General features: G+C 45.1%; 1 protein-coding gene across 2 annotated transcripts; it reads right to left on the minus strand.

Annotated features, from left to right (window-relative positions):
- Positions 1-108: 108 nt before the first annotated feature.
- Positions 109-27,498, minus strand: otud5a (OTU deubiquitinase 5a). 2 transcript variants are annotated; one of them, XM_061735686.1, is made up of 9 exons: positions 26,675-27,498; positions 20,715-20,805; positions 3,997-4,061; positions 3,765-3,921; positions 3,536-3,684; positions 3,199-3,384; positions 2,184-2,388; positions 2,000-2,071; positions 109-986 (listed from the first exon to the last, which is right to left on the minus strand). In XM_061735686.1, exons 1-9 carry the CDS (start codon positions 27,254-27,256, stop codon positions 844-846), a joined length of 1,650 nt encoding a protein of 549 aa, XP_061591670.1. In that variant the 5' UTR covers positions 27,257-27,498; the 3' UTR covers positions 109-843. The 2 variants fall into 2 exon arrangements, with proteins under 2 accessions (XP_061591670.1, XP_061591669.1); XM_061735685.1 differs by having other exon boundaries at positions 20,715-20,808.
- Between the last annotated feature and the right edge of the window lie 367 nt (positions 27,499-27,865).

The following is a 27,865-nucleotide window of genomic DNA, read 5'->3' on the forward strand; positions in this document are numbered from 1 at the left end:
ACTTGGGTTCCACACCCCTGATTTAGAGTTTAAAACAAAGACGGATGTCGAGGAGAAAATGAGCGACTGCGGAGAAAGAAGTCTGGAAAAAAAAACCAACTCTCAAACTTTTATCAGAAACATTTTCCTCTTTTTATTCCAAGAAAAAAAGTTTTTTCATCCCAAACGAGAAAATAAAATAAAACAAACTTATATTATTAATAATAACAACAATAATCAATCATTAAGAGGATAAGTATGACAATTCTCTATTTTCTTTTTAATTTGTCGCTTTTTCTCTATGATGATATTGGCTGTGATCAATTAAACATGCAGCTAAATAAGTCTGATGAGGAAGGTGATGGAGGAGGAGGAGGAGGAGGAGTTACAGCTGAAGGCTCTTCATCCGTCAGATGATGGCGTGCGCTGTCGACACAAAGAGGGCGGCTAAGCTAACAGCAGCTAAAAAACATAAGACTTCTTAGTGAGACGCCTTGATGAACGCCACCGTGGCCGAGACACACAACTTCACTTCTGACTAGCATTCTTCACTGAAACCAATGGATCTGTTAGCCACAGAGCTAACTGCCTGATTGTGACCACAAAAGGGTTAAAATTCAAACTGCTGGAAGCTGCCAATAATAACGTTGAGATCGACGACTGATCCCGGACCAGCCTGAAGACGAGCTCCGTGTCAGAGGTACCAGGAAGTGGGAGGAAGAGGAAGTGAGACAGGAAGGAGGAAGAGGAAGCTGATGAATTAAAAAAAATGCTGCGTCTTTGTTGGGTGTTTTATTTGTTTCCCTGTTGGAGCTCTGAGTGAGGGTCAGGCGGGTGTGCGTGAGTGTGTGAGACGCTCAGGTATCAGCTGCTGTCGGGCGACGGCTCCCTCTCTCGGTGCATGGCGGCGGTGGCGGCGCTCTGGTGCTTCATGCTGTCCAGATACTCCTGCTGGGAGACGGCCAGCACCGACGCCAGAATTTCATCGTCCTCCCAGTCTGTCAGACCTGAACACACACAGAGGACAGCGTTCAACCACATCCGGTGCTGGCTCTGCAGCGCTCGCTGCTCTCAGGACATCATATGTTCGAGAAATAACTAACAGCTGACTTTAGCTGCATCTGCTTTAAAGGTGTAGATCCACATTCAAGCAATAATTAAAAAACCACAGAATTTACACATGCAGATCCTCACGCATGGAGCACCTAATGCATGGAGCTCCTCACGCATGCAGGTCCTCACGCATGCAGGTCCCCAAACTGGGACTATAAATGATTATTTCTCTTCTCTCCTTGGTTGCCAATTTTGTTTATATGTGACTTGATGTGCACATGTTTGATTGTGTTTATATGTTCACACAACTTCAACACACAAAGACGGACGAGTCTGAGGACTAGACTTTAGCAACAGGAAGCAGAGAAAGAAAGAAGAAGTAGAACGAGCTGAAAACTGAGGCGAGCAGCTTGAAGTTGATGTGCTGCCCGTTTCTCCAGTTGCAGGCGTGAACCTGGACCCAGTTACATAAGAGGAGTGAATGAAAAGGTTTCTCTAAAATTAACAGAGAAGGGAGTGGAGCTGCTTAAAACAATGACCTGGATTCCTCCCTGACAGTCTGGGTGGTGCAGGGATTCACAGACACACAATCCTCAAGATGAAATGATGAGTTTCATGCTGCCTTGTTTTCTGATGTAAACTTAGACCTGAGCAGAAGAAACTGCTACTAAGAGTGAAACCAAGTATGCGCTTTCAAAGGGTGAAAAACTTAGATAACCTCTCTCACGCTTTGGCTGCTTCCTGTTGACTCAGGTTGAGGCTTGACAGTAAATAACTGAAAGTGTGTCGTTGTGGGGATCAGGTGGGGCTTCAGACCAGGGGGGGCGAGTTTGTGTGTGTGTGTGTGTGTGTGTGTGTGTGTGTGTGTGTGTGTGTGTGTGTGTGTGTGTGTGTGTGTGTGTGTGTGTGTGTGTGTGTGTGTGTGTGTGTGTGTGTGTGTGTGTGTGTGTGTGTGTGTGTGTCTTACCAAACGCTGTAGGCGACATCTCCTGCATGATGGCTCTGTACTCCAAGTGATGACGACTCTGATTACTGGGACCTGCACACACAAACACACATAAACACATACGCACATGCACAAGTCCGGTCAGAGAAGACAGGTCAGCGCGAGGAGCTGTGTGTGTGTGCGTTCATGCGCAGGTGTGTGTTACCTGGGGCGCAGGGCGAGGGGGGTTTACTCAGGATGAGGGCCGCTCCTGCGGGGGAGGGGGGCTTGTTGTGGGTTGACGGGGCGGACGTGAGGTCAGAGTGTGAGGGGTCGGCGTCTCGTTGCCGTGGTGACCTGGCGCTCCAGTCATCCAGCCCGCTGGAAGCCGCCGCCGTCGCCGAGCTGCAGGTGGCGCTGGCCTTGCGGGGCTGAAACAGAGAGCAGGTTGATGCTTCCAGGTGTTTCTCGATGGTCATGTGACCGTCAGGTTTGTTGTCGTTTGTGTCGGACCAACCCCTGGGGGTCATGTCAGTCGGGTTACAACAGCTCCAGATTTTTATGATAGCTACACAATGTGAAGACTTGCTCTAAAAAGCAGCTGGATGAGTCAAAAACACAAACATCTGGATTACTGGCACCTGTGGGCAGGATTTAAGATTACTAGACACTCTTCTCCAAACCATTGTGAAACGGTTTGTACGACGGAGTTTCCAAACATCAGGTTTGGTTTCAAGTCAATTTCAAATGTTCCTAAAAGCAGCTGCATCAGTTCTGAACACGACTGATCACGTAACCGATCAGCTGTTTGGGCAGCTACACAACAAATATGGCAAAATGACGACAACGGCGTCATGAATTCATCCAGAGCGTCTTCTTCCTACAAGTCCCAACAATCATTTTTGGAAAGACTACTTTGACACGTGTATGTTGGGCACTATGTTGAAGTGCAATCTGATGACTGACAGTTGACAGCGCCGCCTACTGACCACACTACACACTCCAAGCTAGCTGACAAAGACGAGTCTGGCGGCTTCTATAGGCCCATTTCTGTTTGCAGCGGTCTGGAGTAGGTTTACTGGGCCTAAGTCATGACCCCCACCGCCACCTGTATAAAGTCCTGGTGGTCCTAATGGTCAGCCTCCAAGGTAGAGCCAAATGCATCCCTGTAACATTTTATAAAAACTGAAAACCAATGCATCCAACGGAAGAGCTGGAACAGGCCCCTCCCCACAACACACCTGTCTGGCCTGCTTCTCCTGGTCCTGCAGCCACTGCAGGTAGGACTCCCGGGCCACCTGCTCCTCGATGGCTTCATTGGTGGCCTCCCAGTCCGTCGCCCTCTTCTTGTCCTCCAACATCTGCTGCTCGATCCATGACTCTTCTGACGTCTTGATGGCCGACTTCATCAGAGACTGGTCTGCATACTGGGAGGAGGCAGTTCACCATCAGTACGCATACCCGCACAGCGAGTTTTCTTTGATGTGGATCGATGCACAAGTGTTGTGTGTGTGTGTGTGTGTGTGTGTGTGTGTGTGTGTGTGTGTGTGTGTGTGTGTGTGTCAGTGGTCCTGGTACCCCGGGTTTGAAGGCAGGCAGCCCCAGTCCCACCCCGATCGTGGCTTTGTTGGGGTTCACCACTGAGTTGTAGTGGATGTTGCGGTGGTAGCTGACTCTGATTGGCTCGTCGTTGTTCTGGTGGATGCCGTGGAACGTGTTGATCGGCTCTACGGGAGCAGGAGGAGCGTGGTGAGTATGGTGGGATGTGACTGGCTGAGTTTTGAAGCAGGTGGACCAGCTGACTCACCTGTGCTGTACTGGTACACCTCCACCGGTCTGTTGTACATCTCGGCCATAGCCTGCATCTCGATGTGGTTGCCATGGCAATTGTTTTTCCTCTTTCTGTTGATGTATGTGGTGAAGTCTTCTGTCACGTAGTTGGAGAAGTAGTCAGCGTTCTTCATCTAAGAGGAAGAAAATGGCCTTAGAGAGCAATCTGGTAGCTGGAAGATACCCTGTTTCAGGTGGGAGTGACTCACCAGGTAGTCCATACAGTGTTTCCGCACCACTTCATGCATGTCCTGGTCTCCATACACCTGATCAGCTGAAACACAAACACCATTCAGGTTAGCAGGGTTCAATTTTGCTCCTGTTACATGTATGTGTATACAGTACAGACCAAAAGTTTGGACACACTTCCCCATTTGTTTGAATGAGAAGGTGAAAACACACACATTATTACCAATAATTATATACGAATTTCATTATTTTTTAACATAAAATAGGTGTTCATTTTGTTTTCTAGCGACGATAGATACAGTGTAGTGAAAGTATTTTCCTCTTTGATACAAAGAAGGCATACGTTTTAAATCATGCTGCTGCCTGAGTCATCACAGAAATCCCTCCCCCTCCACGTTGGGATTGGTTTGGTACATTCTGTACTGGTGAAAAGGGCTGTGAAGGGCAGGGGTCCCAGACCCATGTGACCACGGAGAATTTTTGCGACCTTAAGTGAAGGTGAGAACATCCCAGCTAGGTCCCAGAATACTACGAGACGTTTTTTCTAAGGTTCAGATATAGTATAAAAGCACAGTTAAGTTTGTTCTTATGGTGTCTTAAAATAGCACATTTGATGTGACTTTAACGTATCTGAATAGCTAAAGACTAGTGTTCAGTTAAGAGTGGTAGAAAATTAGTGACCAAAGTTAGAGCACAATCAGTATGTTTCAGAAGTGTGCTAAGTGGACTTCATTTATTCTACCTGAGTCGCTAATACTTCAAAAATGCTGACAGAAAAGTTCGGGGATGATCGGAAGGTACCACTATGTTTTTGTTGATTAAGAGAAACCTTCCTGAGTCCTGAGGGAGGAATTGTGGAATTGATGAAGAAGTGTGGTGTCAGAAAAGTGGTCCAGGACACGCACGAGGTCCAGGACACGCACGAGGTCCAGGACACGCACGAGGTCCAGGACACGCACGAGGTCCAGGACACGCACGAGGTCCAGGACACGCACGACGTCCAGGACACGCACGACGTCCAGGACACGCACGACGTCCAGGACACGCACGAGGTTCAGGACACGCACGAGGTCCAGGACACGCACGAGGTCCAGGACACGCACGAGGTCCAGGACACGCACGAGGTCCAGGACACGCACGAGGTCCAGGACACGCACGAGGTCCAGGACACGCACGAGGTCCAGGACACGCACGAGGTCCAGGACACGCACGACGTCCAGGACACGCACGACGTCCAGGACACGCACGACGTCCATGACACGCACGAGGTCCAGGACACGCACGAGGTTCAGGACACGCACGAGGTCCAGGACACGCACGAGGTCCAGGACACGCACGAGGTCCAGGACACGCACGAGGTCCAGGACACGCACGAGGTCCAGGACACGCACGAGGTCCAGGACACGCACGAGGTCCAGGACACGCACGAGGTCCAGGACATGTGCGGGGTGTAGTAATAGTAGCATAGTTTGAGGTGGAAGTAGGACTGCATCAAAGACCCAACCTGGGCTCCTTCTAGTTGCTATAGTGACAGATAGGTTGACAGGTGAGGTCAGGAATCTCCAGGGGCTATGATGTTTGCAGATGACATTGTGATCTGTAGTAAGAGTATGGAGCAGCTGGAAGAACAATGGTCAGCACAGTCCCTTAGAGAAATTCAGTAATCCGGGAGGACTTGGAACTGAGCCACAGTTCCTCCACATCCAGAGGAGCCAGATGAGGTGGCTCATCTGGTTAGGATGTCTCCTGGAACCCTCCCTGGGAAGGCATTTAGGGCCTTAAGTCGAACCCAGAACATGCCGAAGATGTTGCATCTTTGACCTGGGCTTGAAAAGCCTCAATAGTGCCCAAGAGGAGTTAGGTGGCCGGAGGAGGGAGGTTTAGGCCTCATTGGTTGGACTACTTCTACCTCACCCTTAACCAAGATAAGTTAATGGATGGATTCATTTATATTTATTCTACCAGCTTTTGTTCAGTTCAGTTTGCAAATTAACATTTTTAGGGGCATATTAAATTTGAACCATCAGTGAAGAAGCACACGTAGAAAAACCACAGATAGACTTCTGCAGAATTAATAATGAACCACACACACACACACACACGCACACACACACGCACACATGCACACACGCACACACGCACACTTCCTCTCTGCGGGAGGTGGTAATATGTAAATTAGCCTAACTTCAGTCCAAGTTCCAGCAAATCACATGACCTGTCACCACGGTGATTCTCAGAACCCCCAGCAGCTTCCTTTTCTCACCAGCGGTTAGCGAGTTGCATGTTGAGTGTGTTAGGGTGTGTGTGTAACTGTAGACACACTCAGCAGCACACTCATGACAAAACTAACACACTCAACTCAGCAATGTGTCAGAACCAGAGGGAATCTCCCCGACACACAGAGAGCATCATGGAGAACATCTGGCTCTAAACTGGAAACTCTCCTGCCCCAGTACTGACAAATGTTGTATAGGCCAGATCTGGTCCAAGTCTGTTGGTGTCTGAGTTGAACGCTGTCATACAAACATGGACCAAAGAAACCTGCAGATGTGGGCCAGGTTTCTGGGCTGCTCCACACTGAGACCCCAAAACCTGGTCCAAACACAGGCCTTTTCCACCAAAGTGGTTCCAATGCTGGTTCAGAAACCTAAAACTGTGCTGGGCCAGATGTAAGAACCCTGTCAGGGGTGTAGATGCACTCAAAACAGCAGTTAGAAAATTTGTTTGAAGCAGCGCTCATAAATACTGCTAAGATACAAGCATTTCAAAACAAAACGGTACGGTGATATGAGGGAAAACTGGATCAAGACTGATGTGTCCTTCACAGAAACTCTAGTTCACTAAGGAGGTCTGAACCCCACTGAAAAGACTGGCTGACGTAGTCACTTAGTAGGTCTGTGGATGTGGAAAAGAAACTAGTTTATCAAGTCGTCTAAAGTTTAACTGGTCTGAAGTGGATCTAGAACCAGTGCAGCACCAGATCCGATTTGAGTCGGTCAAAAAGGAGTAGGTGAGACATCCCGCATCAGGTCCAGGCCCCGACTGTGTTTTGATGTTACACAAACAACGTTTTGCTCAGTGATGGTGGGATGTTCTGCAAAAGGATGACCTAATGATCCACCTGGGGCTGGTTCAACTCTGGAACCTTTAAAGTACTTTTACGGGATATGAGGTGAAAAAAACTACATCTTTAACTTCTGCAACCGAGAAGACAGATTACAGACAAGAAAAAGTGAGGAAAGGAAACTTAAAACGTTTCTGTTTAGTAAAGCCTATAGTTTGTGTTTAGTAAACCTCTAGTAAGTGTAAAGTCTAGTGTGTTAGGGAAAGTAGTCATAGCTGCAGCTATAGAACAAGACTATAATACAAGACACTGCTGCTTCCACCTGTCTGTGTAGATGTCTGCTGTTTGCTTGCTGACATCCTGGCCTGTGCCCCCCCGACCACCTCAGTGTCTGCTGTCTACATCTGTTTATATAGTTATCCCTGTAGTGCACTAGCTAGCCATTGTGTCTGTTTCTCTCCTTTCTCTGTTATTCATTCTCTCCGTCTGTTTTCTTTTTTCCTGCTCTGCCCAGCTGGTCTTCAGCAGGAGGTCCCCCCTTATGATCCTGGTCCTGCTCATGGTTTCTTCCCTCCTAAAGGGGAGTTTTTCCTTGCCACTGTTTGGCTTATGGTTTTTTTCACACTAGGGAACTTTTTTATCTGCCATTGTTTATGTTATGTTTATGTAATAATTGCTCAGGGGTTTATGTTCTGGTTCTCTGGAAAGAACCTAGAGACAACTTCTGTTGTAATAGACCCTATATAAATAAAATTCAATTGAATTTAATTGAGAGGAGGTGAAGAAATGAAGGAAAGAGGTGAGGTAATAAGGAGAAGAATTTAGCAAAGAAGGAGAGGAAGGGAGGAAATGACCTGGTTTGAAAACCACAGATAGACTTCTGCAGAATTAACACACACACACACACACACACACACACACACACACACACACACACACACACACACACACACACACACACACACACACACACACACACACACACACACACACACACACACACACACACACACACACACACACACACACACACACACACACACACACACACACACACACACACACACACACACACACACACACACACACACACACACACACACACAACCGCACCAGGCTCTCTGATTGGTCAGCCAGGACATTATTCTCAGAAAACGAGGGGCGGTCTTTGTTCATGCGGTGTGTGACACTGGTAATGTCGATAAAGTTTTATCTTGACCTCACAGTCTGAACCCACCCTGACCAGCAGCAGCAAGGCATGCTGGGTATTGGAGGTCAGCAGCAGCTGCACACAGTACTACTGTCGCTACTACAGTCAGTACTACAGTTAGTACTACTATCAGTACTACTACAGCCAGTACTACAGTTAGTACTACAGTCAATACTACTGTCAGTACTACTACAGCCAGTACTACAGTTAGTAGTACTATCATTTATTTATAAAACCCTTCTCGGATTGGTCCCTGCTTACCTATGTACATATCTCCATAGAAGCCAAAGCCATTATGGCCTGCGCTCACATGATGCTTTGCACTTCATTATTCCGCGTGTTCGCACTGAGCTGGGAAAAAGAGCTTTTAAATTTGCTGCCCCCTTTGCTTGTAACACCTTTCAGAAAGACTTTAAACTGAAGGACCTGATATCCGTCAATTACTTTGGTTCGATCTTGAAGGACCTAGAGCGTGAAAGCATTGGACAGTGTCTCTGTACCTTATGGTAGTTATGTCTTCCTCAACATCTGCACTTTATATGATTGATGTGATTACCTACTGGTAACTGGCTGTGTCCTCCTATGCATCTGCACTTTATAAGGTTTTATCATTTTATTGCTACTTTGTTCCTCTGTTATTGTTTTGTATTCTGTCTTTTAACCTTGTGATTTTATTTGTTTTGACGTGCGCTGCTGCCTTCCTGGCCAGGTCACCCTGGTGAAAGAGATCCTTGATCTCAATGGGCTATTACCTGGTTAAATAAAGGTTAAATTAAAAAAAAATTAAAATCAGTACTACTACAGTCAATACTACTGTCAGTACTACTGTCAGAACTACAGCCAGTACTACTGTCGCTACTACAGTCAGGACTACAATCTCAACTACAGTCAGTACTACCGTCAGTACTACAGTTGGTACTATATCCTCTGCTACAGTCTCTACTACAGTCAGTACTACTGTCAGTACTACAGTTGGTACTATATCCTCTGCTACAGTCTCTGCTGCAGCTTCTACTACAGTCAGTACTACTGTCAGTACTACAGTCAGTACTACATTCTCTACTACAGTCGGTAGTACTCGTAGTTGTACTGCTCCACAGTAAGTGGATCTCACTTCTCCCGACCAATCAGACACCAGAGAGTGATGTCGTCAGCTCTTCTTCAGAAGACTATCAGCTCTAGCCCCGGCCTCTCTTGTCTGATGGGGTTACAAACAGTGGCGCGCGGTCACTGCGTTTTTCACATCATTCTTCTTCTGTGGTACCTCTTCCTGTTTTACAGAAAGCTGTTTTCTGGTCAGAGGTTAGCCCCAAGGTTCTGAGACCCGTTCCGCCGCTGATGGACCTCTTTCGGGACATTCTCTTGGCATTTTACATATGAAAGAAGATGAAAGTAGCTGATCAGTTTCCTGATGTCATTAATCATCAAAGCTTGGCAAAGCTTCTCTGGACCTCGCAGCGCCAACGTCCTCATGTTCTCACTTTCATCTGCATTTTGGAAACATTTCTGGATGTATTTTTTGTAAATATGATTCATTTTTGGGAACATGATTGTTTTCAGCCTCATCCATATTTTTCTGGAGACTTTTTTTTTACTTTCCACACATTTCCTGACTTTTATCATCACTTATCTGAACAATGCAACAAGTTCTTTAAGTGTTAGTGTGGCTCCGTCTAATTCCTGATAAAGCACACTAAGCTATGGTTCTGAGCATGTAGTTGATGCGTACTTCAAATAAAAGTCACAGTCCGTGTTCTTCTTTCAAAAGTTTAGTGAAAAACTTTTCTTTCAACAACAAAAACAAAAAAATTGTGCGATTATATGAAAAACTATATTCTCGTGCAAGCACGGTCAAAAACTAGTGTGCTCTCTCGGTTACATAGCTTCACAAAAAAAACAATAATACACGTACGTCACGTGGCATATATGCAACCAATGAGAAAGCTGCAGTTATTAATATTATTAGGCAAACACCTTGCGCACTGATATTAAACTGCATATTATTCGAAATACACTTAATCAAATATTCTACAATCTAAATTAGTAATCACCTTCTATACATGACAGATGGCTCTAACATTAAGTGTTCACACATCAGCAGCTCAGGACCCCTCTGACTCTTTAGTTTCATGCACAAACAACAGAACTACGACGTTCCAAACTTCCTCTGATTATTTACAGCTTTAACTGTCATGAAGGACTTCCCCACAGCTCGCAGGTCTGATCCTACCCGTTCAGTCATTGTTGCTGACGAAAAGACAGAAAACCGGATCCTCAGACATGATCTCCTACCTTCCACCTGCCAGCCATGTCACATGACCCCATCTGTCTCATTCACGACTTTTCCAGGTTTTCCATGACTCTGAAAGCCTGAGCAAAACAATGTAGACCAGATTTGCTGCTGAATACAGAATCGATCATTCACAGCTCAGCTTGCGTGTGTTTACGTGTGTGATGACCTCGGGTCAGTCCTCGTTGACCGGCTTCAGGTCACGGGGCACCGTGGCCTGTTAAAAAGCTGAAGACCTTTTATCTGTTGATCTGAGCTGCCAAACATCTGGCATGATTAAAGCCAGCCGGCAGCAGCTCCTTTTAGGTTCCAGTCCTGAACTGGGCCACAGATGGGCAATATGAAATTGAATTGACATGTGAAATACTTGGCGTAGACGCCAGTAACGTGTGAATTTAATCTATAAGACAAATGTCAAGACGTCTTGCTCATAATGTAATATCATAACATGAGACATTTTTATTTAGACTCATGTTGACTAACATCTCAGCAATGACTTTACACGTGAACGGGTTATTTATGATTCGTCAATGAGACAAACGAGCTTCCACGCCCAGGACAGATTTGGTCTTTACATGAAGAAGAGTATGGCTTTGACCCACTGTCCACCCTCGCTGCTGACCTCACATCTGTGACAACAAACACACCCGAGGTCAGGCTGACAACGGCTGAATCTGGAGCGCTGACAGTCTGTGAAACCGCTACAGTGGGTCATGAAGGCTCTCATCTCTCCATCTGACCCGGTTTGCTTCAACTTTAACAGCCACATGACTACAGTAGGAAAGTCAGCCTGGTCTCTTGGTCTTAGCGAGGACATGTGGAGGATTAAAGGACTGATGTCTCAGCAGGACTTAGAGAAACCTGTCCAGCTTTCATCTTCAGTAGACCGAGAAACCCGTCTCCTCACTGAAACCAGGAGACCCGAGTCCTCACTGAGACCAAGAGAGTGGACCACATACGTTCAGTTCTAAAATCTTGGTTTATAAATCTCTGAATGGTATCGGACCAAAATACATCTCTAATCTCCTGGTCCATGATGAACCAACCAGAATCCTCAGGTCATCAGGGTACTTTCTGTACCCAGAGTTAGAACCAAACACGGGGAGGCAGCTTTCAGCTTTTATGCTCCTCCCCTGCGGAAGAACTCCCACAATGCAACAGGGCTGCTTTAAGTCAAGATTGAAAACCTTTTTATTTACTTATTTATTTATTTTGAGGTGGGGGTGCGGATCATGTGAAAGTGAGTTCAATAAAGTTGTTAGTTTGTGGTGATCTGCGCATGCGCACAGCTATGTTACAGCGGAGGTAAATAAATAAAAGTTAAGTTACAACGGTGATTGAAAACTGAGCCAAGCGTCTGTGTCGTCTTCCTCAGCTGAGCGTTCAGAGAAACGCCACTGGCTGTGTCGCACGTTCTTGCCGACTTTGCAGGAAGGCTTGCTTTCTCAACGCAGCGTGATGGACACCCGGCTACTGCGAGGAAGATTGTAGGTCAGTTTGAACACAAACGGTAAGAAGTAAGAGTACGGTCTAAAAAGCACATTACTGGCCTTACTTCATGACACGGTTGCTGCCTGCTGGGTATTTTAAGTTAAGCTGCTGTTTTTATTTAACTCAAATTTATGTTTAAATTTATGTTCAAATTTATGTTGCACCATTTTACTAGTTAATAGTTGCACTATTATTACTTGATTGTTCAAGCTACCTCAAAGAGAACTGCACTGTTTAAGTGCTAAATGATCAAATAAGGTGAATAAAATAAAAATAGGGGACAACCTGGATCTATTTATTTTGCATTTATCCATTTTTTTAATGTGTTACGAAAGTATCGGATCAGGACTCAGCAGGTATCGACAGATACTCAAAATCAAATGACTCGGAATCAGATCGGGGCCAAAAAAACCTGATCGGGACATCCCTAGTGCTGATGAAAGAAAACTGGTCAAAACTCTGGTTAGAACATGTACCGAAACAAAACCAGACTTGTAGGTTCACAAGTATGACAACTGATCCATCTTAGTTCACCACCTGTGGTCTACGAGGGACAGATGATCCGTATGGGTTCAGCCTATCTGTGTTCTGAATGATACACCCCCCCCCGATATACAGCAACTGTACCCAACTACAGGTACGAGTCTTTCCTCCAGGTAATATTTAGGTGTTTCTGTCCAGAAACATTGCAGGGCTAATCAGTGCAGCGCTACAAGCATTTGTTCTCAGACTGAACGTCAAGCTCAGCTCTGAAATGTTGTCTTATGGAAGTCGTCACATGAAGTGAAAGCAGCTGAAACATCCTGACAGGACTGGTTCTTCAGGTCCAACTGGACTCCAACTCTTTGAGCTGGTTGTCAGAACAAACAACAACAACTAACTTCAATTGTGTCTGTGGAACAACTGACACAAGAACATTCACTTCATCCTGGGGCCGTCCAGCTGGACAGAAACAGGAGTGAAACCAGTTCTTCAGACTGACGGGAAACCGGAGTGAAACCAGTCCAGCCAGCTGCATACCAACTCCCCTCAGACACCGTCACAGACACGCCGCAGTTGGACTGCTGAGACAATATTCACCTTTATCCTCCAATTTATAAAATATATTTTGTAAGATGTGCTTTCTTATGTCACACTAAACATTAGGAAATGTCTGCCCTGGCAGATGTTTCCTAATGTTCAAAACACTCACACGACCGGCTGACCCACCACATTCACACAGAGCATGTCTGCCGTGACGTCTGCCCTTTACTCTGGATGCTCAACTGGGACAAGTGGGACCAAGTGGGACACAGTGGGACAAAGTGGACCTCAGCCTTCATGTTTCTGTGATCAGCTGAAGCTCTTTCATCTGTCACAGGCTGTTGAGCGAGAAACACCTGACGGACAGCCAGCATCACACAGAGATGCTGCTAACAGCGCCACCTGCAGGTTTTTTTATTCTGATCAGATGTCCCACTCAGGAGTTAAGTTCTCTCAGCTTCATGTAGTAATCTGTAACGTCTGATATCAGAACTGCTGGAGCTAGTTCAGCTTCTTTATTCACTTTCATAAAGCATCTGTTTTATAATGTTTGTAATAGATCAGGGAAGAGTCTCTGCTGACAAATGGCTGCAGAGCTAGTTTGCAACCCTAAATCAAGGTGGAATAACATGAAATACACACAGAAAACAGTTATATTATATTATATTTACAATGTGTTTTACTTTGCAGCATAAACTGAAGAAATTTCACGTTTCAGTTGAATTTCATTCGTCAATATATTTCCATTTTTACATTTCAAAACTGGAACACATTCCAACACATATTCGTACTGGTAAGGAGGTAAAAGACCAAACAGGGAGGCCAGATGATGTCTGAAAGTGACTGCACCCTTTAAGGATCTCCGCTTTGTCAATTAAACTGTGAGAAAATAATTGAAATGTTTAAAACAATCTTCCTCAAAGAAGGACTGGAAGAGATCTGCATCTTTCTCCTTCTACAGCCGATAATAACATTAAACCATCCTATGAATCTGGAGGAGTGTCAGCGTGTAAAAGACTGGACACCTGTGATCTCTGATCCCTCAGACGACACTGAATCAAGAACCATAGAACCACATGAACAAGGGATACCATGGAAAGTTTTATCAGAATAACAATACAGAGACACATTCACTAATGACAACTTTACTGTGTTTAGAAAACAGACATAGGGATCAAAGACATCCTGGATGCTCCGTCACCTTTGAAATGTGGATTGTATTAACTGAGGAGTACCACAAGGCTCTGGATGAGGACTTCTGCTTGTTTACTTCTACATGCTTCCACTCAGCATTATCACGCGTCCGACCTGTTCCCCATCTATTACAGAATCTTTTTTGGAACAAATTGGCACCATTTGCTCTGGTCACAGCACCAGAACCCAGACTGTGATGGTCTGGGGTTTTATCAGCATCCTTGGTAATGCCCACTTCCACGTGATGATAGCACTAATGAAACAATGTAAACGTCACATTCTGGACACATTACGAAGACAAAATAACACCTGAACCCTTCATAATCCGGCTTCCTTGCTGCTTGGAAACCTTTTAAGTGCTGTGATAAAAATACTTTTCTGTCACAACTAGTTTTGGAACATGCTGCTGGTCAGAGATGAAAAAGTGGATACGTATTTACAAATTAGCAAAGCTGGTAAATGTCATATCTGGTTCATTCTGTCTGAAGAGAAATAAAAGTCAAAGGAACTTCTGAAATTACTGCGTTTGTTGTTGATCTGCATTTCTTCCCCCTCATTCATGGTCTCATGAGCGTTTGGGGGTACTGAGCCACATGTTGGACAACCTCTTGCAACATGATTGGACATCAGAAACAGAAACACACACCTGCGGAGCTGAAACAGAAAGTGTTCAACTCAGCGGTGAGTCGGTTTTAACACGTCGAGGTGCAGACGACTGTTGGCGGTCTGAGGGTGATACAGTGCAACGACTCGGGTCTTCACGGAGACACAAACACAAGTAGGTATGTTTAAACAGCTGATTTATGAGAAACGGCCTCTGAGAGAAGAACTGAGATGAGACTCTGATGGATGCTAAAGTCCTCCGTATGTCTGCATCCAAAACACGAGCAGCTCTGCTCGTGTCGCTGTTCACCAGCAGCTTGCTTCGTGTTTTAATGTCCATAAACTTAAGTTAAAATAACTGCGAGGAGGATGTTGTGGAAAAAGCCCTGTTTTGGTCTTTGCCGTTTTACTTCACATCCAAAACATATATAAAGTGGTCTCCCCCTCAGCCTGGCAACTCAGAGAAGGAGGAAAGCAACCAAATTCTGCAGTGTCTGTACAGCTGCCCGGATGAGCCATCCAGTGTGATGTGGCTTCTACGAACCGTTCAGATTCTGCTCCTGTCGTGACGTCACGACAGGAGCGATGCGTGAAACCACGCCCACAACTAACTCCGCATCACACAGAGATGCTGCCAGCAGCGCCACCTGCAGGTTTTTTTATTCTGATTACATGTCCCACTCAGGAGTTAAGTTCTCTCAGCTTCATGTAGTAATCTGTAACGTCTAATATCAGAACTGCTGGAGCTAGTTCAGCTTCTTTATTCAGACTTTCATAACGCATCTGTTTTATAATGTTTGTAATAGATCAGGGAAGATTCTCTGCTGACAAATGGCTGCAGAGCTTGTTTGCAACCCTAAATCAAGGTGGAATAACATGAAATACACACAGAAAACAGTTATATTATATTATATTTACAATGTGTTTTACTTTGCGGACAGCATAAACTGAAGAAATTTCATGTTTCAGTTAAATTTAATTCGTTAATATATTTCCATTTTTACACTTCAAAACTGGAACACATTCCAACACATATTCGTACTGGTAAGGAGGTAAAAGACCAAACAGGGAGGCCAGATGATGTCAGAAGGTGACTGCACCCTTTAAGGATCTCCGCTTTGTCAATTAAACTGTGAGAAAATAATTGAAATGTTTAAAACAATGTTCCTCAAAAAAGGACTGGAAGAACTCTGCATCTTTCTCCTTCTACAGCCGATAATAACATTAAACCATCCTATGAATCTGGAGGAGTGTCAGCGTGTAAAAGACTGGACACCTGTGATCTCTGATCCCTCAGACGACACTGAATCAAGAACCATAGAACCACATGAACAAGGGATACCGTGGAAAGTTTTATCAGAATAACAATACAGAGACACATTCATTAATGACAACTTTACTGTGTTTAGAAAACAGACATAGGGATCAAAGACATCCGGGATGCTCCGTCACCTTTGAAATGTGGATTGTATTAACTGAGGAGTACCACAAGGCTCTGTATGAGGACTTCTGCTTGTTTACTTCTACATGCTTCCGCTCAGCATTATCACGCGTCCGACCTGTTCCCCATCTGTATTACAGAATCTTTTTTGGAACAAATTGGCACCATGTGCTCTGGTCACAGCACCAGAACCCAGACTGTGATGGTCTGGGGTTGTATCAGCATGCTTGGTAATGACCACTTCCACGTGATGATAGCACTAATGAAACAATGCAAACGTCACATTCTGGACATATAACGAAGAGAAAATAACACCTGAACCCTTCATAATCCGGCTTCCTTGCTGCTTGGAAACCTTTTAAGTGCTGTGATAAAAAATAATTTTCTGTCACAACTAGTTTTGGAACATGCTGCTGGTCAGAGATGAAAAAGTGGATGTGTATTAGCAAATTAGCAAAGCTGGAAAATGTCATATCTGGTTCATTCTGTCTGAAGAGAAATAAAAGTCAAAGGAAATTCTCAAATTACTGCGTTTGTTGTTGATCTGCATTTCTTCCCCCTCATTCATGGTCTCATGAGCGTTTGGGGGTACTGAGCCACATGTTGGACAACCTTGTGCAACATGATTGGACATCAGAAACAGAAACACACACCTGCAGAGCTGAAACAGAAAGCGTTCAACTCAGTGATGAGTCGGTTTTAACACGTCGAGGTGCAGACGACTGTTGGCGGTCTGAGGGTGATACAGTGCAACGACTCGGGTCTTCACGGAGACACAAACACAAGTAGGTATGTTTAAACAGCTGATTTATGTGAAATGGCCTCTGAGAGAAGAACTGAGATGAGACTGAGGGGGTGGGGAGGATCTGGCCGGATTAACGTGATCTTTCCGTGCGCTATGTCCGGCCAGAGAACCCCTACCCAATCTGGTGAAAAGAAGCGGCCTGCTCACTCCTCAGGTTAAGAAGGAGACCTGAGCTCAGTGCAGGGCCCTCCCGGGGTTGGTAGAGGGAGCAATGCCCAGGACTGTTACTTAGGTAAGAGCACTGGGTGATGAAATGGGGGGAAAAAAATCGGGATACAAATATTAAAAACAAAAACAACTTGGAGGGGCTGAATGTCTTTGTATCACAGCAGGTGTATTTATATAAAGCAATACATTTATTTCTAATATGAAGCATATCCTTTGGATTGATAGTCGGCTCAACCAACGGCTAGCCGCTATCACCATCGTTATGCCACAGACACAAACTAAGTCATCGGCAGTTTACAGCAGCTCAGTGTCAGCCAAACACAGCCAACGCCGGGCTGATTTTGCCACTGAAATGACATCTGAAACAGGGTATTCTGCTGTTGATTGACAGCAGAATGACAGAGGATATAGTACCGACTGGACCTAAAACCCAGGAACTGAAGCTGCAGGACCAATGGTGGCCACCAAGGGCCATAAGTGAATAAATAAATGCCACCAGGTTCTAGACCACAGTGGTAAGAGAAACAGAGGCTGGGGGGCGGGGGGGTTTGTGCACAACCGACACCAGGAACAGGGACCAGAGAGTTGAGGTGGACGAGGCGCTCTCCCGTGTGTCCTCATTCCTCCATCTTTGTTTGAAAGTGTGTGAAAACGCTCGCCCGGTCTATTGTGGCACCATTTCCTTCATGTTTGTGCTCGGCTGCAAAGTGGACATTGCTGTGGCTGCAAACCCCAGCACCCAGTCCATTTGGTTTCACTGCGTCGATGTGGTTTTCAGCTCTGCGTTTCTTTCAGGGAGAAGTGACAGAAATTATGTTGTAATCGCTGCTTAAGAGACAATTTCAATGAAATAGCTGAGAAGTAGAAATCACTTCTTCCTTCCAGTGCTGATAAATCTCAGAAAGTTTTCTATTGTTTCATTCCAAAGTGAATGGATTTCTGACACACACACACACACACAGTGAAACTGCTGCGTTGTTGTAAAACAACGCTGTTCTGTATGTGTTTGGGCTGAAACTGGGGAAAAAACCAGGTTCATTACATAATAACAGGAAGACAGGTGTGAGTTTACAGGTAACACACACACACCTGAGGTCAGTGTGACATAACTGCAGCAACACAAAAGCTGTTACCTGAAACACAACCTGGACTCACTGAATGAACCTCTGTGCCTTCCAGGAACACACGCACGCACGCGCACGCACGCGCACGCACGTTGGCATCAGTGAGCTCTTCAGAATGTTCTGGCGCCTCCATGTGGAGCAGCTGCTGAAGAAGGACGCATCTCAGGAAGGATGGTGGACCTGGATGATTGACAGCTCTGTGGAACCCTAACAGCCAATAGGATCAATGGTGGTTCTCAAATCCACGGGACTTCAGCAACGATCCAATCAGAACAAAGAAAGACGGTTCCCTCAGTATTCAGATTCAGATTATTTTATTGTCCCGCTGTGGGGAAATGCACTCGTACTGCTACCATGGATCAGACCGGGTCGGTCAGCATTAGAGATGCACCAATTGATCGCAATCGACTGATAATGCTCCCATCGGTTTTGATCGGGGTTCTCAAACTAGTTCAAAGCAGGCCGATCAGATGATGTTTACAACAACAAACCGCTGCCAGGGAGTGCATTCCCACATCTCAGACCCAGGTCCCCTAAGGCAGTCTCTACAGAGCATCAACACTGAAAATGGCGTCACCGGTTTGGGAGTTTTACAATGTCCGAAAAGGACAACAAATTTGCAGTTTGCAAAGGAGATACCCCGAGGAGTATGTTACAAAGGAATTTCAACACAACGAACCTGATAAGACATTTGAAAGTTTCTCACATCAAGGAGTATATTGAGTTTTCAAAGGCAGAGAAAGTTAAGGAGCGTGCAGCAACGCTGCTAACTCAGCTGAGACCTATAAGAGACAGCAGCAACAGCAAGAAAAATAAAGAACTACATCGTAAGGTAATGGATTCATGCTTTGATCATCAGCTGCTTTTTGTTTTAGTAGACGTCAGGTTTAAACGCCTCGTTAGCTGCTTGGATCCACAGGGCACGCTGCTGAATCGTAAATATTTCACTGATGAATGTCCGCCGGAGCAATACCAAACTATTTACAGTCACATCCAACCCTAACCCTTATGCAGGCGGAGAATCGTGTCAGTCGGCTTCACAAGTGACATTTGGAGCTCTAGTGTGAAGAGTTGTGCTTTACTCACAAGTTTCCACACACGCGGCGGATGCTATCGCTAAAGCTTTCGTCAAGCTTTCATGATTAATTTTTATTTAAAGATTTAATTCCTTTTTCCACATGAAAACTAAGGTTTATAGTTTACAACTTGTATCAACTTTAAGAGAGTGAAATGTCTGCTGTTGTCTGTGTTGGTGCACTGCACATGTTGTGTTGTACACGTAATTATTGCCACAGGAAAGCTGAAGCTACTAAGCTACATTTACTCTTTGTAAGCTGAGTCTAAGTCGTCTGTAAGAATCTCTAGAGGGTGAAATATTGCACTTTGCCTCAGCCTGCAATAAAACAGATATTTCAAGATACTTTCTAATCTCCTAATGTTTATACCTAATAATACAATGTCAGTGTTGTTTACATGAGACAACACTATTGACGAATGTATGGACTTCACGCTGTGATCAGTGATCGTCAATATCGGGATCGGCAGATGCTGCTTTTGGTGATCAGCCCTCAAAATCGTGATCGGTGCATCTCTAGTCAGCAACTAAACATTTACATTGATCAATTTTCTTCCATCTCTGAGGAACTGAAGACGATGAGAACCAGGACTTTTGTGGCATTCCTCGGTACCTGACTTAAATGAGTGGCGCCCCTCCAGAGAACCTAAACCCTGACCTCCTCTGAAGAAGGACTGACCGCGTTTCCTGCTGGAACCATCAGAGACACTAAAAACGAGCTCAGAGCTCCTCTGAACACCATCAGTCTCAGAAACCAACTCTGAACAGAACCAGAATCCTGGTTCTGCTTGACCTTCCAACCTCATCAGAGCAGAAGCAGGCAAGATGAAGTACATCCACTTTGTCAAAAAAACTAAAAACCTTTCAAATAAAATCATGTTTCTCAACTGTGAATGGCTTCTGAAAATAACAAAAACAGTTATTGTATATCAGCACCAATAGTTGAATGTGATTCCATTTTCACCTTAAAGTTTATTTTGTTTGGTCATGTTTCTAACACGGCTACAACTGAGCCCTGAGTGCACATACTCCATGTGTAAATGTGTGCTGGACGGAGCACAGAGCAAAAACTCAAAGTTTTTCCATTTGGATTTATGGTGTTTATGTTTTTATGAGGCACAAAACCTGTTTCTGAAACGATGACAGTTCCTCAGCAGCTCTGCGCTGACCCCTGGTGGCGATCAGAGAAACTGCGACGACTCACTTGAGCAGCCCGTGTGCATGTTTGTGTGTGCGTGCGCAAGACTCACCCACAGCCCTGAACAGACAAGCTCCGTCCTCCTTCATCTTCTTAATGACGAATCCTTTCTTCTCCCCCAGAGCTTTTTCAAACCAGTGCTCCTGCTGAACACACACAAACACAGTGAGGCATGTACTACACACACACACACACACAGTCAGACGTGTACTACACTTGAACACACACAAAAATAAAGAATTTCTGGTCCAGACAGAACTTAATCCATCTGAACATCTTGTAATGTTATTTTGGAGACTAAAGCTCAAATATCTCCGATATCTCTCCACATCTTGACCAAATGCTCCATAAACCCACCGTTCTTTGCTCCCTCAACCTCAGATGTGATGATACCATTTGCCACCAGAGAGCCTAAAGGGGACCTATTATGAAAAACATGTTTTCTCTTGCTTTAACATATATAAAGTGGTCTCCCCTCAGTCTGCCAACTCAGAGAAGGAGGAAAGCAACCAAATTCTGCAGTGTCTGTACAGCCGCCCGGATGAGCCATCCAGTGTGATGTGGCTTCTACAAGCCGTTCAGATTCTACTCCTGTCGTTACGTAACGACAGGAGCGATGCGTGAAACCACGCCCACAACTAACTCCGCATCACACAGAGATGCTGCTAACAGCACCACCTGCAGGTTTTTTTATTCTGATCAGATTATTAAAGGTTTATCTTATCTTATCTTATCTTATCTTATCTTATGTCCCACTCAGGAGTTAAGTTCTCTCAGCTTCATGTAGTTATCTGTAACGTCTGATATCAGAACTGCTGGAGCTAGTTCAGCTTCTTTATTCAGACTTTCATAACGCATCTGTTTTATAATGTTTGTAATAGATCAGGGAAGATTCTCTGTTGACAAATGGCTGCAAAGCTTGTTTGCAACCCTAAATCAAGTTGGAATAACATGAAATACACACAGAAAACAGTTATATTATATTATATATATATATTCAGGCTGTCAATCAGCACAGTGCCTCATTATCATAGCCGCCCGCCCACTCAGAATCCTACATAGAGAAGGAGGTTAGAAACGGGGACGATAAAGACATGGCTTAGAGACTGAATTTCTCATTTATTTAGCAAAAATAATCAAAAGCTTGTTTTTAAGACATTCAAGGCTTGTTTAAAATAGGTATTAGATGCCATAAAAGGTCCCCTTTAAATGCCGTGCACGGCACCACCTTCGCAGGAGTAACGGGACGAAGAAGCCCGTGGTACTGGTGAGTCGGACAGCGTCCAGCGCAGCTGGAGCGCTCGTGTGACTCTACAGAGACTTCGAACCGGGTCAGGAGGTCTTTGTGTTAAACCTAGTTTATTCTGCTTCCAGTGCTGCTGCCATCTTTGTACTTTTATAAAAACCATTGTAATTAAGGGTACTTTTAAATTGAACACCATTTTGTGGTGGCACCCAAATCTAATCCAAGTTTCAGGTTTCAAGCGTTATTGTGAGATATGCTACATGTTCCACAATCAGCACAAATTAAATTACAGTCCTCTCTGCCCACGGTAAAAAAAAATACATAAAATAGATGCATAAAAATAAACTTAAACTAAACTTGAATATTCACAGGAGTATTTACATGATGAAATAAAATAGGAATAGATTTTAAATAACTATATAAACAGGTGAGGTAGTGCAAATAAGTGAAAGTGAAATGTGGAGTCCCTGAGTTCTTGAGGGGGGTGCAGTCCTAGTCTGTAGTCCAGGGCAGAGGGAGGGATGGTAGAGCAGGAAAGGAGTTGAGTCTCCTGAGTCCTGACATCAGGTGGAAGACATTGTCCTTGAGCCTGCTGGATTTGGCCCGGAGACTGACGGCAGCAGGCTGAAGAGGCTTGTGAGATGGGTGGGTGGGGTCACCTCCACCCGAGCTCATATCTACTACCATTACTGTCATTTTTATCCAAAACGACTTACATCTGAGACACGCACATCATGGAGCAATTAGGGTTAAGGCCTTGCTCAGGGGCCCAGGGTGGTTCATCTTGGTTGCCATTCCGGGGCTTGAACCTGGGTCCTCCAAAAATGTCCAAGCCTAGCCATTTACATCCACTTGGCAAGAACATTCGCCATCCTCTATGTCGCAGACGTGCTCATGCGCGGGCTGCTTTCCTCGAGTCTAGTTTGGGGAAGAGCGTTGCTGTGGTAACATCGTTGCTGTGGCAACATCGTTGCTGCTAACGTTAGCTGTGGCTCGTGACCGGGTGCTTTGCTTTTATGTAGCTAAACTTGAGCTGCTTTGGTGGTGAGCAAAGTCCTTTCCTCAAACAACACATATCACTCTACCTTTATCAATGGTGTCGTTTTAGAAAATGTAAATTCCCCATTCACTGGACCGGCAACTTTCACATGCTCCTCCATTTTCACCTCTCTTCTCTGCTACCCCCCACCAGTCCAGCTACAGGGGAGTCTACCAACGTAGCTAAACACGCCCACACACAGCCAATCAGTGTCCACTTCAAAGTGTGACTGAGTTGTTTTCCGCCCCTAACAATTCAAGCACAAACAAAGATTTCATAAAGAAGGCAACTTGCAAACAGAAAACATAAAGTTAGAGATTGAAAAATAGATTAAGCGGTTAAAAAACATAACACGCTAAATATGCCTGTAATTAATTAATTGCAATGAACGCGCTAATTTGACACCCCTACAATAACACAGAAGTAGTGTCAAAAAAACCAAGTACCTCTAAATGCTTCCACAAGGTTATCAAGTGAGCTTGATTTGATATTGATATTAATAATATATATATATATATATATATATATATATATATATATATATATATATATATATATACACACACACACACACACACACACACACACACACACACACACACACACATACATACATACATACATACATACATACATGCACATTTTTTAGAATTAATTAATTGATTATATATTTTATACATATATGAAATATAGATTTTATATTAATGTTATTATATGTTTGTGATCTTTTTAGATGGTTTTCTGCTATTAGTTTTGAATTAAGTTTTATCCCTGCATTTGTTTGAGTCCAAAACAATGTTTGAATTCGCGCTGCGCATTTTTACTTCTCTCAGCACTTACTGGACCAAAACAGATTTTTTTTAGTGGTTCATGTCCCACGTCAACAACTATGAATATAATGGACATAAAAGCAGAGGAAACCGAGAGACTCAACAACGTAATGATGGAAGAGGAAGCGAGGGCGTGGCTAGTAAGAGACAGAACGAGTAATCCTGGACCGCATCGTGAAGCTGATTCCACCTCCGTGCATGTAGGAGACTCGGAGCTAAAACTGACCAAAGTTCCTATGTTTTGAGACCTGTTTTCTGTCTCTGGTCCAGAGGTGTTCATGATGGACCTCTTCAGTTGGAGACGTGACGTCCTCCAGTCAAACATCCTACCGTGATTTCATTGGCTGTGATGCTGTCAGCAAAACCGACGTATCGGTTACTGGAGCTCCACTGAGCTGTCAATCAAACAGAGGAGGAAGTCCGGTCACATCTGAGTTTATCAGAGAATAAGTGGAGGATCGGGCTGTTTCCAGTGACGATGCCTGACTTGAACCTCCCAGTGAAATGTCTAGAAGTCTGTTGTGAAAACAGACTAGACACTCCCCGATGTTCTCTGTTCCTCTGTTAAGGCAAGAACATTAAACAGCACCATGTTTCAGCTTCCCACACGTGAGGACAACTGTCACTCCGAACTGTACTTTGGGAATCGGTACACGTTTGGTTCTGTGCATCAGTGATAGAGGGGAGCTACACGATGCTCCATCCCTGTATCTTTCTGCTCCTGTTGCATAAACTGGATAGGTAATTGTTGTTGGACACTAAAGCTGGGCAATGTGGAAAAACATGAATATCCTGACGTGTTTTGACTCAGTCACGATATTCATCTTGTACCCTGGCCTTTTCCTGCACCTTCAGTTCAAGTCATCATGTGATATTACAAGAATATTTACCAGCACAGATCTAGAAGGGAAAAATGTAGAGCTGGGACACATTTTTCTTGGTTTTAAGCAATGTTGAAGTAAATTATAAGTAACTATTATGTAGATAAATGACCTTTAAAAACAGCTCAACAGCACCCTTAACAGAAGTCCATAGCTGTGGAATATTAATGCAATTCAAATAAAATATTAAAAAAATACAGGAAAATAAACATGAACAAGATTAAAAAGCAGAAAACATCCAGCTGCCAACATGATGCACGTAAATGAAATCGGTACAAAATAAATTACCTCTTTAAAAGAGATAAACGTTAAAAAAATAGGGACGTCTCTGAAACCCTTCTTACGATATAAAACAATACAGGAATTCTGTTGTCCAGATATGATCACGCTTAAAGCCTGATTCATGCGTCCGCTTTTTGTGGGTTACGCACAGCACCTTGGGCGTCTCAGGCGATTGGAAAGCTCCGCTCTGGACCAGAACCACGTGACTTCTAGCCAGGGGAGCACCTTTCCAGGCGACTCGCCCCAACCCTACTAGACACTTGTGTGCTCGGCACTTCAGGGATCTCATACTCTGAATAACAGTCATACTTCAGGTGATAACTTAATATTATTTCAAGTGTGAGTCATTGCCACCAACAATGGCGCGGACGTTCCCAAGTGCTTTTGGTCAAACCCCCCACTTACTTTTTTGCCATTATTATTTAAATTTGTTTCACATTTTTCCCTGTTGTTTTTGGTGTGTCCCACCCCCGTCCCAGCCAGTCTGGAGAGTCTGGTCAGAAGGAGGTTTCATCCTGATTTTCCTCTCAACTGTCATCTCATGCTTGTTTTGTTTTATTATTCAATTTTTGGTTTTTTTTTGGCGCTGGTTTTGTATTTATTTAAATTGGGCCGAAGTGGAATGATTTTCAATAGAATTAGCCAGTAACAAATTATAAATGAACAGCATTGAACTTGTTTATCTATAAAGCGTCTTGAGATTACTTTTTTGAAACAAATAAACAGAATTAAAATGTTTTTGGAGCCATATTTCCGACTACCTGCCGGATCCACCTGCTACTGCTGTGTTTAACCTTTAACCCCTCCACGCACAGAACCGGTCTGGTTCGGTTGTAGGTGGTCACCTGAGCACCGTTGCCACGGCTACCTGACGCTTGGTGAAAGCGGGTCGGGCGTTGATATCTCCAAATAAAACGGTGATATTTGCACTAATTAAAATGATTCTCACCGCAGCAAGACAACCAAGACCTGGTGAACACATGCCCTCGTACGGAACAGGGCCGTGCTCCCCGCTGCACGGTTCTTCACACTTTTATCGGGGAAAGCAGCACTTTTGGCAAGGCAAGGCAAGTTTATTTATATAGAACAATTCAACACAAGGTAATTCAAAGTGCTTTACATCAACATTAAAAGTGGCAAGACATAATTAGACAGTAAATAACAAATAAAATGAAATAAAAATTATGAGAAAAGAAGGTAAAATAATAAAAAGCACAAGCTGAAAACTAAAGGCAGTAGAGTACCACAGGTAGACATCTCATTCGCGGTTTTCAGAAAGTATTTAATTTAAAAGTACGCTTAAATAACAAATAAATTAAATAAAATGATAAGAAAAGAGGTAAAATAATAAAAAGCACAAATAAGGGCAGTAGAGTACAGCTGGTAAGTATTTAATTTAGGAGTACGCTTCAGTAAACAGTAATGTTTTTAGGCCTGATTTAAAGGAGCTGACAGTTGGAGCAGACCTCAGGTCTACAGGAAGTTTGTTCCACCGGTTAGGAGCAGAATAACTGAACGCTGCCTCACCTTGCTTGGTTCTGGTTCTGGAACCACAACAAACCAGATCCAGATGAACCTCAGGGGTCTGGGAGCTTCATAGGGAACTAACAAGCTTGTATTTTGGTCCAAGACCATTCAGGTCTTTGTAGACCAGCAGGAAGATTTTAAACACTGGAAGCCAGTGTAGTGATGTGTTTGGGGCAGTAAACCCCCCAGAACCCCCCCCGGTCCTACCTGCTCCACGGTGGCCGGGTCCACGGACTGCAGGCGGGCTGCGTTCTCGTACTCGTCCTCGCTGTTGTTGCCGGCTCCCTCCTCCGTGTCCTGGCTGGAGCCCACGCTGCCCGGGCCGGTCGCCCCGGGCTGGCCGCCCCCGGCCAGCGCCGCCGCCACCCCGCCGGAGCAGCTGCCCGCCTGCCGCCGCCTCTTGCTGAGCCCGGGCCCGGAGCAGCAGCCGCCCAGGCCCCCGCCGCAGCCCACCACGCCGGCCGACACCACGATCTCCCCGCGGGACCCGGCCCCCATGCCGCCGCTGCCGTCCCGGCCGTCGCCCGGCCCCGCCGGCGGGCCGGAGCCGGCGGGCGGCGGGGAGGCCTGCTGCGGCCGGGAGCTCGCCTCGATGCTCCGCCGGTCGTCCCTGGAGGAGGGCGGAGCGGGCTGGTAGGACCAGGGCGGCGGGGACGCCCGGGGCCGGGCTCCGGCCCGGCCCGCGTGCGGGTGCTGGTGCGGGTCGGAGCCGCTGCGGCGGTCGCTGTCATCGGCGTGGTCCGGGACCCCGACCCCGGAGCCGGGCTTCTTCTTGGGCAGGATCGTCATGGTGGAGTGAGCGGGAGCGGGGAGGGGGTCCGGGGGGGAGCGCTGCTCCGCGGTTCAGGCAAATGTGTCGGTCCTCTCGGCCTCCAGCGCGGGCGCTGGCCTCCGGTCGCCGTGCTAAGGCGCTTAGCGACCCGTAGCGGGGCACGGACGCGGCGGCGCGGTTCTGCTCGACGGTTCGGTGGAACAAAAACAAAAAGCGTCTTTTCCCCAAAACATCAACACAGCCTGACGGCCTGACGTCACTTCCTGGTGGCGGCGGGGCTGTGACGTCAGGCCGTCGACACAACCTTTGACACAAAAACGCTCGATTACGCGATGTAAACACGTTTTTATCCACATTTATCGAAACTGAAAATAACCGAGGATTTTGCAGTGAGGACCGCTAAACCTTAATGTTTTTATTTTTTCACAGCGCAAAGTCAAATGTTGTTTTGGACTCAAACAGACGCAGGGATAACACTTAATTCAAAACTAATAGAAGAAAACCATCTAAAAAGATCATAATCATATAACAACATTTATATATAACCTATATTTCATATATGTATATACTATATCATTAATTAATTAATTAATTCTACGGAATGTGTGTGTGTGTGTATACATATA

The sequence above is a fragment of the Cololabis saira genome, chromosome 12 (genome assembly GCF_033807715.1).
Source record: "Cololabis saira isolate AMF1-May2022 chromosome 12, fColSai1.1, whole genome shotgun sequence".
Lineage (NCBI taxonomy): Eukaryota > Metazoa > Chordata > Actinopteri > Beloniformes > Belonidae > Cololabis > Cololabis saira.

Bases quoted from the DNA above. Each gene is read 5' to 3' on its own strand.
- otud5a (XM_061735685.1), bottom strand. From the start codon at position 27,256: ATGACGATCCTGCCCAAGAAGAAGCCCGGCTCCGGGGTCGGGGTCCCG. The intron at 4,062-20,714 runs GTGAGTCTTGCG...TTTGTGTTTCAG, and splicing joins TTGTCTGTTCAGGGCTGTGG to CTGATCAGGTGTATGGAGAC. The intron at 987-1,999 runs GTAAGACACACA...GTGTGTGTTCAG, and splicing joins GATGTCGCCTACAGCGTTTG to GTCTGACAGACTGGGAGGAC.